The sequence below is a fragment of the Pleurodeles waltl genome, chromosome 2_1 (genome assembly GCF_031143425.1).
Source record: "Pleurodeles waltl isolate 20211129_DDA chromosome 2_1, aPleWal1.hap1.20221129, whole genome shotgun sequence".
In the NCBI taxonomy this organism is placed as follows: Eukaryota; Metazoa; Chordata; class Amphibia; order Caudata; family Salamandridae; genus Pleurodeles; species Pleurodeles waltl.
Genome location: NC_090438.1, coordinates 569,588,541 through 569,604,592, shown reverse-complemented (window position 1 = coordinate 569,604,592; position 16,052 = coordinate 569,588,541). Strand labels below are relative to the sequence as shown.

Sequence of the window (16,052 nt, the reverse complement as noted above, 5' to 3'; positions counted from 1 at the left end):
GTAGTTTCTCTTTCACTGAACTCTCTTGTGAGCTGATATCAGACGCTTTCTCCCAAGTCAAATCTTCTGGACCACTATTAGGTCTTTGTCCAGTAACCATCATGATGTAGATTTTTGCATGTAAGCTAGCATGTAAGGAGATCACTGAGCTATTCACCTTTTGCTTTGGAGCAGGAAGGTCCCAGAGCCCCCTTGCTTAAAAAAATCCTTAAATGTCCCCTCCACAACTCAGCATTTATCAACGAAAAAACTATTGCATCATTTTCAAGTCGCATTCAGGCCCAGTCATAGCATCAAACTGGTGGTCTTTCTATTCTTTCTGACCTATGGATTTTGGTGTACAGTGGGGATACTGCTTCTTTGTAGCCTTTGGACCTCTCACAGGCATCTGACAGCACTGAAGATGTCATAAAGTTACAGAGACTGAAGAACATTGACTGCGACCCTCCAACAGCTTAATGGTTCCCATGTTTTCTTACTATCAGGGCTCCTGTTGTCTTTTACAGCACAGCCCAGAGTTACTCCTTGTGGGGTCCTCCAGGGATACATTCTATCCCAGCTTCTTTTTAATATCTATATGAGACTTCTGGCAGGGCTACTAGGCAAACCAGGGGTGAATGTTTACATGTACACGGATGACAGGCGGCTCATATTTAATTGGCACCAGCAAAAGTCATTTGGTCAGTATAGCGCAGCCCAACAATACAACTTATAACATCGCCGAACTTGATGCTGTCGTTTGGGTCGCATCTATAAGCCTGTGACCCTATCCTGCCAAGTTAGTGCACAACTTGGATATCTAGATAAACAGTACGCTATCTCTAGAAAAGCAGGTGGCATGTTATTAAAATTTGCACCCACCATATGTTAATAGTCTAGGCACTGACTTTATCACATCTTGACTATGGGAACGCTTTCTGACAAGGAATTACAGACAGGTCTTTTAAACTAAAACAGGCAGTTCAGAATGCAGCAGCAGTTAATTTGCTAATGGTCAGTCCTAGGTTTCAAAATATCTCACCTATGTTGCGCCAGAAACACTGGTTACCAGTGCAAACTTGAGTCCCTTTTAAGGTCATATTAATAATGACACAGCTGCATACTATTTAAAAGCCAATTTCACCTTATATGGCCACCCAGAGGACTGTGATTTAGAAGCTATTTGACCCTTGAATCCATGCAACCCTCAGGAAGACCTTCAGTGACAGAGCTAGAGAATGGAACAAGACCTGCAACAATATTCTGGGCATTTCTCAATTGCTTCCCTTCCGTAAAGCATTAAAAACATATCTGCTTAAGCTGCCGTAATCATCTGCTCCACGGACATTAATATCCTCATAGCACTGGCATTACTTTCTTTTGCAGATTTTTATTTGACCTTTTTCTACTTTAGTGCCATGAAGCTTTAGAGAGCATGCGCTCACTAAATACCAAATAGGTTAACACCATGTTAGAACCTTGTAGCTTTCTCAAATTAGATTGCTTTTTCAACTGTTCTGTAAAGCCAACACAGCTCATATTGCCAGAGACCCCAAAAATAACACTCTCTCCTCAGCTCAAAGATATCATCTAAAAATATACACTCTCAATCAGACCTGCAAACTCAGACAACCAAACATAGTACTTTAGTTACCCTCTCTCCCATGTTGAAACAATTTTTTTAAGAACTAATATCTTGTAGCAAAAATCTGGATCTGCATCCAGAGTCAAAAAATGCACTCTGACCATTTCAAAGGACGTCTTAACCATTAATCCAATTGCCGAAGGTGCACAAATGATATGCAAGGCCTCAGTTTCTACTGGAACCCTACAATGAGATCTGTTTTTACCAATAAAGTTGCCAGGACATTCTGTGTTGCATATTTCTTTTTTTTTATTCTGGATATGTACTGGGAGATCATGAGCCATCATTGTCTTTGCTCCTCATGATACCACCCCTTTGTGCCATACCATACACATATTTGTTGTATCAATTTAGTTTTAGTTTTCATCACTTTCCTTCCATTTTTCATTTACCTTATCTTGCTCAAGCTGCTCAATCAAATTTTTTGCATCACGCAGTTGAGTAATCAGTTTGGTTTTCTCATTGGTGTGAAGTTCCTAATCAAAGTACAAAAACATGAAAAAATGTTAGACTTTCTAAAGTGCTCTGTAGTACTCATTCTCTCTACCATTTAGGACAGCTTCCAATATATTATTTAAACAACAAGGAGGAAATAGTCTTATAGCTACACAAAGAGAAACATCAGACATCTTTGAATAATGGGACATGATGCCTACGTATGACTAAGATTAGCCTAACAATGTTCTGCGTATTTTGCAAATATCTATATTATATAAACCTTTCTTGTTAATCTTGTCTTAAAATTCATTTCATATTTTCTAAAGTTTACCTCTCCAACACAGAAGAAAAAATCAGATTCCCTAATAATATAAGATGACTTAGGCACAGACGCCAGGAAGAACACCAAGGAGGTTAAAACCCTTCACCTTGTGGAGGAAACCACCATTTTGTGCTACAGTCATTCCAGTGGACTACATTCACCTATTACATAAGTTTCCTTACACAGGACAATACAAATGTGAGGTGAAGTCAAGATGGTACCCACCTGCCATATATGTAAAGTCATGTTGCATTGCATTACAATACTACTTATCTCCAATTTAATGAGCAGCATATGAACTGCCAGTTAAAATTAAGAGCCCATCTTGAACATCAAGCTACAGTTAAGTCTGTATACTGGATGAGGCAGAGTGGAGTAGGGTGGTCGAACACGAGTTAAGAATAATGGCACTTACTCCCATAGTGACTTTATGCTTTCTCACCACCTGCTCTGTGCCACACCAGAATGCATCGTTGGTGAATTAAAGCAGCTCTTCCAACTTGCTCCAAAAAGGCCCTGTAAGGCAAGACTAATATCACAGTGTTCATACATCACTCCACACACTGGTGAATTACATCTCCCTACATAGTTCCAAAAATAACCTGTAAGGCCTGGCCGCTATTACAGCACCCATCTTAAGTCCGTACCAAAGAGGTGCTCAGGCAAAGAGGAAGCACATTGCTCCAACTGACAATCCAATTCAGGCAAACAACCTTGGGAAAAGAAGTAATTTCAGTTGTAAAAGCAGTCAAGCACCATAACGAATGAATAAACATTATAAACTTTTATATATTGTGAAACTGAATCAGAACACGCGCTGTCTGTCAATCATGTTCTATCAACTGTTCTTCCAGCGTGCTGTGGTGTTGCAGAAAGTGCAACCTGAATGCTCCTCTAAGCATACTCTGCTGTAAGGCAAGTTTATTGGTATAGGTTAGTGGTCTCCAACTGGTTTTATATGAATTATTGTCAAGAGAGCCAGGGCCACAAACACTTTTTGTGGCCCTGGCATGCAGCATGAAAATAATGACTATTGTCACGCCACGTGCCAGGGCCACAAAAAGTTTTTTTTTATATATCCATGGAACGTGTATCATTTGATCTCCTGTAAGCAACAGCAGCACTGGGGCCAGTATTTTATATGAATATTGAATAATAGTATAAAATACTGGTACTGGCCCCAATGCTGCTTACAGCAGATTAGAAATAAGCCGCCTGCCTATACATAATTGGGCCAGGACCTGGGCTCACTATGGGAGCGGAGCTTATCTGGGAAGCAAAGGGCTGCTTTAAACGTTACCTGCTGCTCCGATTGGTGGAAGGCTTAACAAGGCAGTGTGGCGTGGGGCCTGGTAGCAGTTCAATCCTGCTTGCACCGCTTTCCTGCTCCAGATGTTCCCCTCTGCCGAACCTGCTACTCCACACCGGCACTCTCACATAGGATGAAAAGTGCGATGCTAGGCTGTGAAAGGCAGGTGGCACAGAGATGGGGCCAGGGAGGACCAACGTCCTTTTCTTCAGCCTGCCTGGCCCCAGCTAAGCTCAGCTAAGCCAATCTGGGCAGCTGGAGGGTGGGCAATGTCGCCAAAAAAAAAAAAAAGCCTAAATGTTTAAATGTTAATGAGCTACGAAATTGAGATGCTACAGTGCAAGCTACTCGGGGGTTTCAGCGAGCTACCGGTTGCTCGCGATTGACCAGGCTAGCTCAGAACGTAAATGCACTGGAAGTAGCGTTTTCTCATACGGACCCCCAAGATAAACACACAATTCTCAATATGTGCTTGCCATTTGGGCTGGTTCCTTTTGTGGATAACTGCTCCACCTGGGGAACGGTGTTTGCCGCACTCAACACTACCGCACATCGTACATCAACACTAGCCAATCCTCCAGGAGTGTTAAAACAAATTCAAGATGAATACGGGGCTGTCCCGGCCCTGGATTTGGGGATGCAATTAATGGATAATTTTGCTACTGTGTTCTCAATAATATTAGTTAACCTTAAAGGAGAAGCAGTAGCTCCGGGAGTACACCAGAAGCTCTGGGATGTTCCTCCACATGATCAAGAATGTGAGCTGCCTAAGATTATTGCCAAAACCTATTCAAGTATTGGTTGGGATAGTTTGGGAGCCACACCTAGTAAACCACAGTTAGAAGGTAAATCTAACAAGGATTCTAACAAGCAAGCAGATGAGGGTTCTAATAAACGCTGGGATAAACAAAAACAAACACCTAAAAAAGACATTCTGAGACCTCTGAAAAACGCTATAACTTAAGAAATAAGGATAATTTAAAAATTCCTGATAGATATCAATACTATGATACACGCTAACCCCGTTCCTTGCAGGACTCACTGGATAAATGTAGTGAGAGAGGTGGGTGGTCACAACAATGAACAGAATACGTCAAAGCAAAAAAAGATTCACAACGCTCATCAGAAGATTCAACTAAAAAAGAAGAGAAACTTCCACAACATAAACCATAATTCAAAAAGAATGTGGCAGGTATTTCTGCAAGAAATACCACACAAGATGAGAGTTTTACTGACGAACAGGAACTGAGCATTGACTCTGCTAGACAGCAAAGCTGAGGTCACAATAGTTCGTCGGAATCTTCAAGAGCATCTGGAGGTGAAAGCAACTGATGACTTTTTAAAAGTCCAAACTGCAGACATGTGCGACTCCCCTCCCGACAGGGTGTATAAAATGAAAATACAATTAGAGAGAGACACTGAGCCCATAACTGATGATATATATTGGGATAACTAACTAGTATTTATGAAAACTTAATATGTCAGAAAAAGATTGGCCACCAGAATTTGTCCATAATATCCAACGAGTGAAAGATATAATACCTTCTTTCTGACCCCCGGTTCCTGTAGAGTTAAGAGATACTTACACATTTGCCTGGGCATTAGCACAAGCCCCTGGGCTGTATCACAACCATGCGGTGTGGGATAAAGATTCTCCCTACCACATAATACCAACTAGGTCCCATCCACAGCCTCAACCTCAATATCTTATTAAGCATGAGGCTAAAGCACCTGTGAGAGAGATTCTGACACAGCTAGAATACTAGGGTGTAACTGAACCCTGTGTCTCATCAATTAATAACCCCTTATTTCCCATTGCTAAGCAGGACCATTCATATAGAATAGTCTTAGACTACAGACATTTAAACAGTCATACAGACACATTTGCTATCCAAAATGCACATAGCACTCATTAACAATATAATGCTAAAAAAATACAAAACCACGTTGGATATTTCAAACTGATTTTTCTGCCAAAATATATCACCTGAAAGAAGAGCTCTTATAGCATGTAGCAGTTTAGGCCGCATAAAAAAAATTGTAGACCCCCTTAGGGGCAAAAGAGCAGTCCTGGGCTGTCCATTTTACACAACACTGAACCTGAGGAGTTGTCCTATGTAGACGACATCTACGGATGATGATATCATTCAATATATAAAACGGGTGGCCCACGTTGCAGGACTTGCCGAATTTGGCTACAAATTCAATTTCAAGAAAACAAAAATTGCCTTTCTCAGTGTCCAATTTATGGGTTACGAGTTACCAGATTTAGGAAAGAGCCTCGCTGCCCACTTTCTGGAAAAATGTGCACTACTGCAACCACCAAATACTATAAAAAGCTACAGTCTTTGTTGGGATTTTTAAACTTTGGCAGAACGTTTATCCCAAATTATGCACAACGCATTAAACTACTATATGATTTAATATGCCCCAACAATTCAAGCAAATATTGGACAGTCAAACACACACACATTGCAAACAAGACATGCTTGCAGCAAAACATTTACACACAAGGGACAACAAAACACATTTGGTCATCATAGTAATTGCTGGTGCCATTAGCTTAACCTGTGTAACATTTAATGAGGATGATACTGTGTCTATAGTATACAAATCACGTTTGCATTCCACAGCGGAACAACGCTTTGCTCGCGCAGAAAAGATTCTGACTGCTGTTCAAATGGCTGTCATTAAAAAGAGACCTCTGACTCAGGGGAAACGCATCACTGTTGTGTCTTCGATCCCAGTCCTTGAGGCTGACACAAAGGGCAGCATTCCAAATGCAAAAGCATTACATCCACGCTGGACCCAATGGGCAATGTCTGACAGCCACTGATGTAGATTTCATTTTTGACCCAAAATTACAAACTCAAGAATTTCTCCAATACAGACTGGAATATCCAATACCAGCAAACACTTTGCCTAGTGACCAATATCACACAATTATTTACACTGACGGTTCAGCCCAACCAGAAATAAGCACTAAACACCAATACTCCGCTGCTTGCACGGCTGTGAGTTCCTACATGAAAGAGGAAAATTCCTTACACAAAATACTTACAAGCAGACTTTAGGAGACTGCACAACTAGCAGAGCTCAAGTCTCTTGTGATGGCACTAGAACACACGGATCCAGACAAACTAACATTATTAGTTTGTGATTCATATCACTGCCTACAGTCCTTCAATGATTATCTGCATTACTGGAGCCAGAATGGATTTAGAGATTCAAAAGGTAACACCATCAAACACAAGTTACTGTGGGTGGGGGGGAGTAGCGGATCTGAAAGAAACGCTACCCAATGCCCATGTAGTTCATACATTGGGACATCAACGTGTAGGAATACACGTTGCAGGCAATTCCTTGGCTGATGAAGCAGCAAAGTCAGCAGTAGCTACGGCTTCTGCTGCTGCACTTACTTGTTCACGAACAAGGTTAGATGATGAAACATTGGCTGCTATTAAAGCTTCGGCTGACGGCACACCATTTCCAAAGCCATATTCTGCTACATATTCCTACCGCATAACTAGCCTGAGTACTGCCTTAGTAACAATACCAGGCGTGGGTGATCTTGTAATCCTCAACCAAGACCAAATATTTGAGTTTACAAAAGCGGCACATGAGGGAGTTGCTTTTGCTCATGCAGGTGTGGTGGCTACTATTTCTTTACTACAAAAACTCTACTGGTGGCTAGGTCTATACAAAAGACAAAACGGAATGTCCTTTGATGAGACATCTGTCAGCAAATAAAAGGATCCACCATCAAATGCCCACCGTAGACACCTCTTCCTATTTAAAAAAAAAAAACACTACAATGTGAGTACCTAGACCATTGTGGTGTACCTGGACCTCTGACATCTAATACAAATACATATTAGTCACTGTCGACTCGTGCTCCAGGTTTCTATGGGTAAGGTCACAACGATCAGCTGACGCTCTAACTGCTATTAAAGATTTGGGGGTCTTTATCAGGACATATGCAGTTGTGGCATTCCACTCAGACCAGAGCCCTGCTTTTGCTTTTGTAGGCATTCAAGGACACCATAGCTTCGCTAGGGGTCCAAGTGTGTTTCTTGCATCCTACCATCCTGAGAGTAACAGTGTACTGGAATGGAAGAACCAAGACTTAAAGCACTCCTTAACAACAAGAGCACTAGGCACAGGTCGTAGTTGCCTTAATCACCTTTATGGAGTCCAGAGAGCACCCTAATAATCTGCCCAGAAGGTTCCTGGTGGGGGGCTCACCCCAGTTGAGGTGCAGTTTGGAACACAAATTTATGTTCCAGATCTTTATGACTCTGATACGGAGGAGGCAGACGCACCTTTTGGCATAAATTAATGTGTCACTGTCTTGCAGAAATTACAACAGTTCTGTGATGAAAACACATCTGCCTGTGCCGTCTCCTTAGGAATAAGGGATGCACCAATACAATCTACTGGCTGAATTTCAAAAGTTGGGGATCTAGTGCGAGAAAAGATTGCTGTGAAAAAGGAGTTTGGTCATTCATATCGTGCACTGGTCCAGTCCTAGGAGAACACAGTACCAGAACTGTTATTCTACCACCGCTGCCAGGTTCAAAGGAAAACAGCTTTGTTTCCATTGAAAATGTTAAAGTTAAACCACGTGGGTGATCCTACACAGCAGACCTAGAGGAATCCTGGGTAGTTCCCGAATCCTTCTCCCTACAGACCAGGAAGTTTCTCTACAAGTAATGAACAGTGAAGCTGACACTTCCCCGAGCTTGGAGGGTGGAAAATGATCTTTCATTAGTACCACTATCTTCATCTGCGACAAGAAACAACCAAATTAACAAGCAATTCTACTCAAATTCAACTCAAACTGATGGAATCGTTTCCTACGAACCACCAAAGGAGACTTTCGCCAGTTTTCCACTTCCTCACACAGCTCCAGTCTTTGCACAAACTGCTTTTGGATATTTTTTAGACATCAGTGACTCTTTCACCGACTCATTTACTTCTTCTGCAACACCACTGTCAAGTGCACGTAAGCTGATGAACTGGCTAGAAATTAACTATTTTATTCATCTATGAAACAAACTATCTATGGCTCTTGTTAACTGTACTTGCCGTTCTCCTTTGGATTGGATTTGTCATAATCCTTTTCTTGCTGTTCTCCTCTGGATTGGATTTGTCATAATCCTTTTCTTACTTATCCATGGTCATTACCTTCCTGAACTTTCAACAGTCGAACTGGTGGATGAGGTTCTAAAACCACATCTTTCCTCACATAAGGTTCGTTGAGACTTGTCCCTAGTGAACATTTCAGCTATACTAATTCCTGATGGGACTGTTTGGGCTAAAGTATCTTTTGATATATTTGGCCTAACAGATGTTCATCAATTTCCAGATGTTTTCAAACTTTCATTGAATGATGTGATGACACTGGGGCCGTTTCTGATGACTGGATGTAAAAACAGTTGATACTATGCTTTCTAAGCTTGAATATTTTACAGTGTTTGAAAGTGAAGCTATTTACCATACAAAAAAAAATCATGGAGATATATTCTGTTATAATTATTATGGATATAAATTCACTCAGAGAGCAAGCACCTGGAAGACTGTTTTTAATTATACACAATAGGAACACTGTCCTACCTCCCCCTACCCCACTCCCCCAACCACCAGTGAGGAGTTCTAAAACACACATGGAAAGATTTACATATCTTTCTGGGCATAATGTTAAAAAATTCTGTGTCATATTATTTTAAATTGCCTCCAATGGAAATGAACAATGTACTGTTAACGGACACAAATTTTTTTATTCTGATTCCTCTGTTTCCTAGTTGGCTATAGAAGGCCATGAATATTGGATGAAGTCGATTGACTTAAAGAGTGTTTAGGGAACTAAAAATTGGAAAACACAGGGAAGGGAAGCTTTATTTAGAGCATGCCTGATCGCTTTACAAATTATATTTTTGAATGACAGTGCAGCAGACAAGTTGTCTATGCTTGGCAAAAATTAAAGAATTGAATGCACCTAGTATTCCCACTCCCACAAAATTTTAAAAATGTAAAAAATATATTAATGCAACTGAAGAATAGCTCGATGGGTGGGTCCAGAATGGAACATTTAACACTACACTTTCAAGTCCTGGTGGGTGGTTATTAAGTCCAGAGGACACAAATAGCTGTGATGTGCATTCTGTAAACTCCATGGGGGGGTGTCAGAGCGAGCAGACCAGATCCTTGTTATGAATCATCAGAACATTCGGGTTTTGTGACAACATGCCGTGTAGGAAAATATGCCAGCAATTGTAAAAAATTTCCTCACTAGACGCTTTAAAAGAACATCTCAGTCTTCTGTCAAATAACACAGACTTTCAAGATTTCCTGTTAGGCCCCAGAAGACAACATAAAGTGCATCTTACATGCAATTTACAACATAATTGGGAAACATTCACAACAAGAAGCCACTGCCCGGTTAAGGTAAATAGCAGGAAAACTTACAGAACGCATTAGCCGTTGTACATAATGGGATTAACACCTTGTCTGACAACACTTGCATTCTTAACAACATAATTTCTTCTGCAATTGGCACTATGAAAACTGACATATCATCTTTGCAACGTGGCAGAGTCAACTTAGGTCCATTATGCAGTTGGGTTGGACACTAAGTGGTTGTGTTCTCTGGCAATACGTTAAAGCGTAAGACCTGTTTGCCACATTTAATTTGATGCGACAGCAACAAATAATGGCTAAGAAAGAAGCAACTTATGTTATGTCGAACATCGAAAAGTTAGAAAAGCTTCCTTTTACTGGGGTAGAAATTCCATCTGCAGTATGGTTAATTCATGGGCTTATAAATCTGCCTATATCAACACTAGAGTTCAAACCTTGCTTGAAACACATTCCAGTAGGCAGATATGAAAGGCTAGGAACTAGCTACATTCATGAGGTGTGGGAGCTACCATTCTCGTACAAAGGTTTCAATGACATGAAAGAGGTCTTTCTTAGTGGCAGTGAATGCTAGACCTCTGTGAACCATTCAATGGTTTGCAAACAGCTATCCTCGCACGGAGCATGTAACGATTCTGCAACAAATTTGGCTTGTTATCTGAAGGGAGTTACTGTACCCTTGATTTTACCAGTGTTCCAGGGCTCTCAAATGGAAGTTATGTGCTTCTAAACTGCGAGGGCTGTTGTGGAATGCGAGCCGGAATTGCCGACGTAGTTTCGGTCTCCAAAATCGTTACTTGCTGTGGTAACATGCTTTTCCTCCCACGCAACAGACAAACATAGGAGACATTTGGCCTCATATTGCTACTTCTATTGTATATTTTGACAAGATAAGCAGACTAAAAGCTCTATTGTTTCAGAAACACGTAGCGCTAACATCTGCCCATGAAACCTCGGCACTCCAAGTAGTGAGGTCATCTGCAGAGATACAGTCCCTTTTACATACAAACTTTCTGAGACACTTTGGTGAACTTGTGGGACAAATTTTCAACAGGTTCAATACTGCTGGGATTGCACATTTCTTTAAGGCTGTTGGTTCTGGGTTCGTCTGCAACTTTTCGTCTATATTTGGTATAATACCTTCGGGCCAATAAACTCAATATTTGTGGGTATTTTCGAGGGATTCCCAATTACTTTGGCCTTAATTGGTGGAATTTTGGTGTTGCTATTTTTTATTTTTAATGGCTGCCCCATCTCAGCAAGGAGGACTGATGGCGCTTCCACAAGCGCAACTGTCGTGAACGCATGATGCCATATTTTGGGGCACCAATCCTTGAAGAATTGAAGTGCAACTGGTCTTTATTATTTAGACCGGTCCGGGACTGTGTGCAGCCCGTGTTTCATTGCCTTTGGGTGCTTTTTCGAATGTGCACTGCAATTATGTCTTTCTATGCTGCGCTTTCTTTGATTGGACACTGATCTGTTGATGTTCTCGCTGAGGGCTCATTACCGGACAGGCACACTGAGGGTGCATTTGCTACGGGTAGCCTCCTATGAGCTGCCCTTTGTGGATTAAGTGGCTCCATCTGGCACTACACAGAAAACTGCTGCCTTGGCTAGAGCCAAGGCTTTGGAACAGGAGTGCTCTTTGGTTTTCCTGGCACCAGTTTAGTCACATTAACACCTGCTGAAGTGAGGTCTTTCCTTGATTCAATTGTCATGGATATATTTGGCGATTTTCAAAATGACAATGGCTTTTGATATAAGGTTGACATTCGGCCTTTATTAACAATATTGCTAAATTCTAAATTGACCGATTTTATTTGGCCCACTTCAGTATGTTTTCCTTGTCAACTTGGACATTTGTGCATATATTTTAGTTCATTTTTCATGCAGTACAATTGGTCAGACCTCTACACTTTGAACTGACAAGGGGAGGATGTTGTGAGGTTATTTTAGAAGCATTTATTGGACACGTTATTTTAGCCAGAGGCCTGCAGCTTGTGCCCTTCACAATAGAAAATAATTCCTTTTATTATTTTAGCAGAAGCTTCATTTTGTGGGGATGTTATTATTCTTTTATCTGTTGTTCGCTCAGCTTAGAAATTGTTTTCATTTTTTTTTTAGCACAACATTTTCGCTCTGTGCTTTGCTGAAGGCTGCACACAATAATGTTGTTGGTACAAAAGAGAACATCATATCCCCTGTCATTTCATGGAAACATGCTTGTTTTTACGAGGGTAGTTTTCTTAGAACATCAGATGTTTTATTACAAAATACCTCTCTGCCCCCTATATTTTAGAGGAAAACTCCATCCAGAAGAAGCCACGACTTGCTGTTCACTTCATTGCAGCTGTCTGCTGAGACTAGACATCTTTTTCACCTACATGGGAGAAGATTTTCGGTAGACTAACAGCCCTCCTCGCTACCACCAGATTCAGGTATGGGGAATGTCATCTTCCCAGGGGAACTGAAGGGCGGATTATGGCTAACACTGCTGTGCTCCATTACAGAACTTTAGCGGCGTAGGTAGGAATTCTGAAACCTAGCATCGTGACCCTATGGTGGGCCTTTTCCTAGGTTTCACTTTTTTCATCACCGCTCTGCTATTATTATGTTTCATTATCTTTATTATTGCAGTACATGCCTTTTTATCTGGAATGCAGTTGATTCAATAAAATGTATTCAACCAATTCCTGCTTCAGTTTGTATTTGTATGTCGGAGATGAATGTAACTGACCGAAAAGGGCAAGATTTGTTCCACCACGATTTTCCTGAGAAATTAGAATATCATGTGCACGGCTGCCACAAATCACCTCTAATGTTGGGTAGTGGTAAGGTACTGCTAGCTGATCGGAAGGGTTAGGCCGACAGTTATCACATGGTATAGAATTGGACTCATTACCCCACAATCCGGTGGTGCTGCCAACCAAATCCAGCAGTCTCATTGTTATGAGAGACAACAGAACAATGCAGTCGGTGAGAGCTAGTCAACAACTAAAGTATTTTTACCCGTGCACTCTCTGTTAAGAAGCTGCAGCTTAATATTCTATCAGCCACCTCCTGTCACCTTCTGACACACAAAAAACAATACATAGAGTCTATAGAGAATAACTGAACCGCAGGAGGAAAACACCAAAAACAACAAAGAACTGAAAACAGGTCAGAAGAGAGCCAAGTCTGAACCTCAGATACCGGAGTCACTAACTGAAGGGAAGTCACAGCCCAATGCATATATGGACTTAAACTTACAGTGATTAACCATCCTAAATGACTTGACTCAAAGCACTAAAGCTACCACATATCTCCTACAATCAGAAATGCTGGGCCTGAGAAAAGATGTTGAGGATCTCTCAATTAGACTTACAGAAGAAGAGTGAAAGTTGAGAAAATTGTGATACAGAAGCAAATGGATCTTATTTCTTAAAGGAAATCACAAAGCTGGAAAATAGAAACAGAATAGGAAGCTTGAGTTGTTTGGGTGTCACAGAAATCTCTGAAAAAGATGCAAAATCCAGTGCAGCCTTTTTTAGTTCCATATGTCCTGAGGATAACGTTTGCTAAGGACTTTGATATCTATTTGACCCATGACCTTTAAGTCTCTGCATTATCATTGAAACAAATCAATCCTTAAACAAATTAGGAAAATCAAAACAATTGCATGGCAATAGGCAAACAATGGTATTTCACAGGACTACGCCAAAGAGAATGCCTCACATAGGAAGGGCTTTCTGGGCCTAAAGAAGTCCTTAAGATCACTGAACAATACACCTTTGCATTTGTGGGTATCCAAATGAAACTTGCCCTCAATAAGAAGACCATCATTTTCATTAACCCTAAGAACTAGTAACTTCATAGACAATCTAACATGACCTGAAAAGGACCAATGATAATCACTTCATCTTAAAAGTTTGCAATGCTCATCTGAAGTTCTCATGAGATCATCATACTGACTCTATACCTGATAAGCTCGATTGACCCTATTCCATTTAATTACCGACTAAGCTGGTCTTATTAATGTTTCTGTTGATATTTTCTAACGTCTTTCACAACAGTCTAAACAATATATATGAGCCACATGTAATATTTTCTCAGAATTGCACTTACCATAACATTTTGGGACGTTCACTGCATCATATCTAGAGTTCACACTTAGTTCTCCATACATGACATCAAACATTAATTATGCATCTATTCAGATACAACATACTGTCACTATATTTGTGCTACAAATGTAGTGAGACACTTGATTAAAATTATGCATCCTATGATGGTTATAATATATCTAACTAGCATCTTCTGTTTTGAGAGTTCTATATGAATCACTTAAACACACTATTATACACACTATGATTTTTATAATATATAATCTAACAAGCATCTGTGTTGAGAGTTCTATACTAATCAGTTTAATATACTACCACTGTACACACACTATTATTATACACTAGATAATAAACAACACACATAACATACTTAAATTAAAAACCATCAAAAATGATTAATGTATACATATAGGCCAATATGTCTACATACAATGGTTACATATAAGCCAATCAAGCAAACCACAACTTTGACACTAACTATACTCCTAAATTTGGGGGCGTGGCCTGGCTGCCGGGCAAGATGGCCGGCACTCTGTGAGGCTCTGCAGGGCCGCGGGCCGTTTATCCGTTTATTTCCCCTAAAGGGCGGCGCTGGCGGAGGCGGATTGAGGCGCGGTCCGGGGTGGGTCTCGCCGTCACTTTGGGTGCGGCGGCCCGCGATCGGCACTCGTGCTGAAGTTCCCAGCTCGCGGGTGGAGGCCTAGCTGCAGGCCGCTGTATGCGCGCGCGCTCCGGTAGTCGGGGCGCCTGCGGGGTGCTGCTCCCGGCGAACATACTGTGCGAATGAACGCTTTGGAGGCCTATTCGGCAGCTGGATCGAGCCGCGCCCCTCGTGGATTCCGCGGCCTTACGGACCCCGCGGCTCTGGTGGTTCTGGTGGTCTCTGCTCCCCGGCGGCCTGGTGGTGTGGGCGAGCGCGAGCGGAGCTGGGCTAGATCCGGCGGCAGATTGTCTCGGGGAGGAGGCGGTACCGGCTTGGTGGCCCCGCGGATCTCTGCTGGACGTGGAGGCCTGCTGCTGGCGTGTGGATGGACAGAGGTGCCAGAGGAGTGTCGCTGGAGAGCACCTTGTGGGGAGTGACGTCTCTGGATTGCTTGGCAGGTCTGGGTCGGCTGACATGCACTGAGCTGCCTGAGAGTGACTGGTCAGACGTGGCGGCCGGGCGATGGAGAGCAGGAGGAGGTGAACCGATCCTGGTGGGTCGCGGCCAGACCGGCGGTGATCGCTTGGGGGCCTGGAGCTGGGGGGGGGGGGGGGGAGGGCCCTGCGCCAGCATGCTGGTCTTAACTGGGGCCCAGACGCTGTTTTGTGTACGGAGGACTCACAGTGCTGGAGGTGGTGTTGGCGGTGGCTCACGGTAGAGCTGGCACGGATTGGCCAGCCGTGTGGAGTGTCTTGGCGCTGGTCTGCCACCTCGTGTGCCGTCTGGTAGGCCGGAGGCGAAATCTGAGTGGCTGTGAAGGGGCTGCCTGATTGTGGACGTCCTCAGATCTGGATATTATTTACCCTTTTTGTGCAGATAGGAGTCGGTTATGGACTGAGCTGGAATCATGGGCAAGGCTGATCAGCGTCAAGGAAAGCTCACCTTTGAGGGTGGGAAAAAGAGAAACGCGGCTCCTGCCTCTCAGTCCCGTGGTGATGAAGTCGGAGAGGGAATCCCGGAGGAGTCTGTGCGGTCTATGTTTTTAGAGCTCAAGAATAGCCTGGCAGGCATTGATGCGAAGCTGGACCATGTGACTGAACAACTTGACGCATTAAAGCCCGGGTGGATGATCACGATTCCAGATCTGAGGTTAAGGAGTCTCGTACGTCGGAGATGGAGGACGCACATCGGGG

The 16,052-nt window shown here is 42.4% G+C and overlaps 1 protein-coding gene across 3 annotated transcripts in view; it reads right to left on the bottom strand.

Moving 5' to 3' along the window:
* GOLGA4 (golgin A4) overlaps positions 1 to 16,052 on the bottom strand; it is a 758,002-nt gene that overhangs the window by 468,478 nt on the left and 273,472 nt on the right. For all 3 annotated transcript variants that reach the window (XM_069215119.1, XM_069215129.1, XM_069215138.1), the window contains one exon: positions 2,017 to 2,100. In XM_069215119.1, coding sequence (XP_069071220.1) covers positions 2,017 to 2,100 — 84 coding nt within the window. The remainder of the gene's footprint in view (positions 1 to 2,016; positions 2,101 to 16,052) is intronic.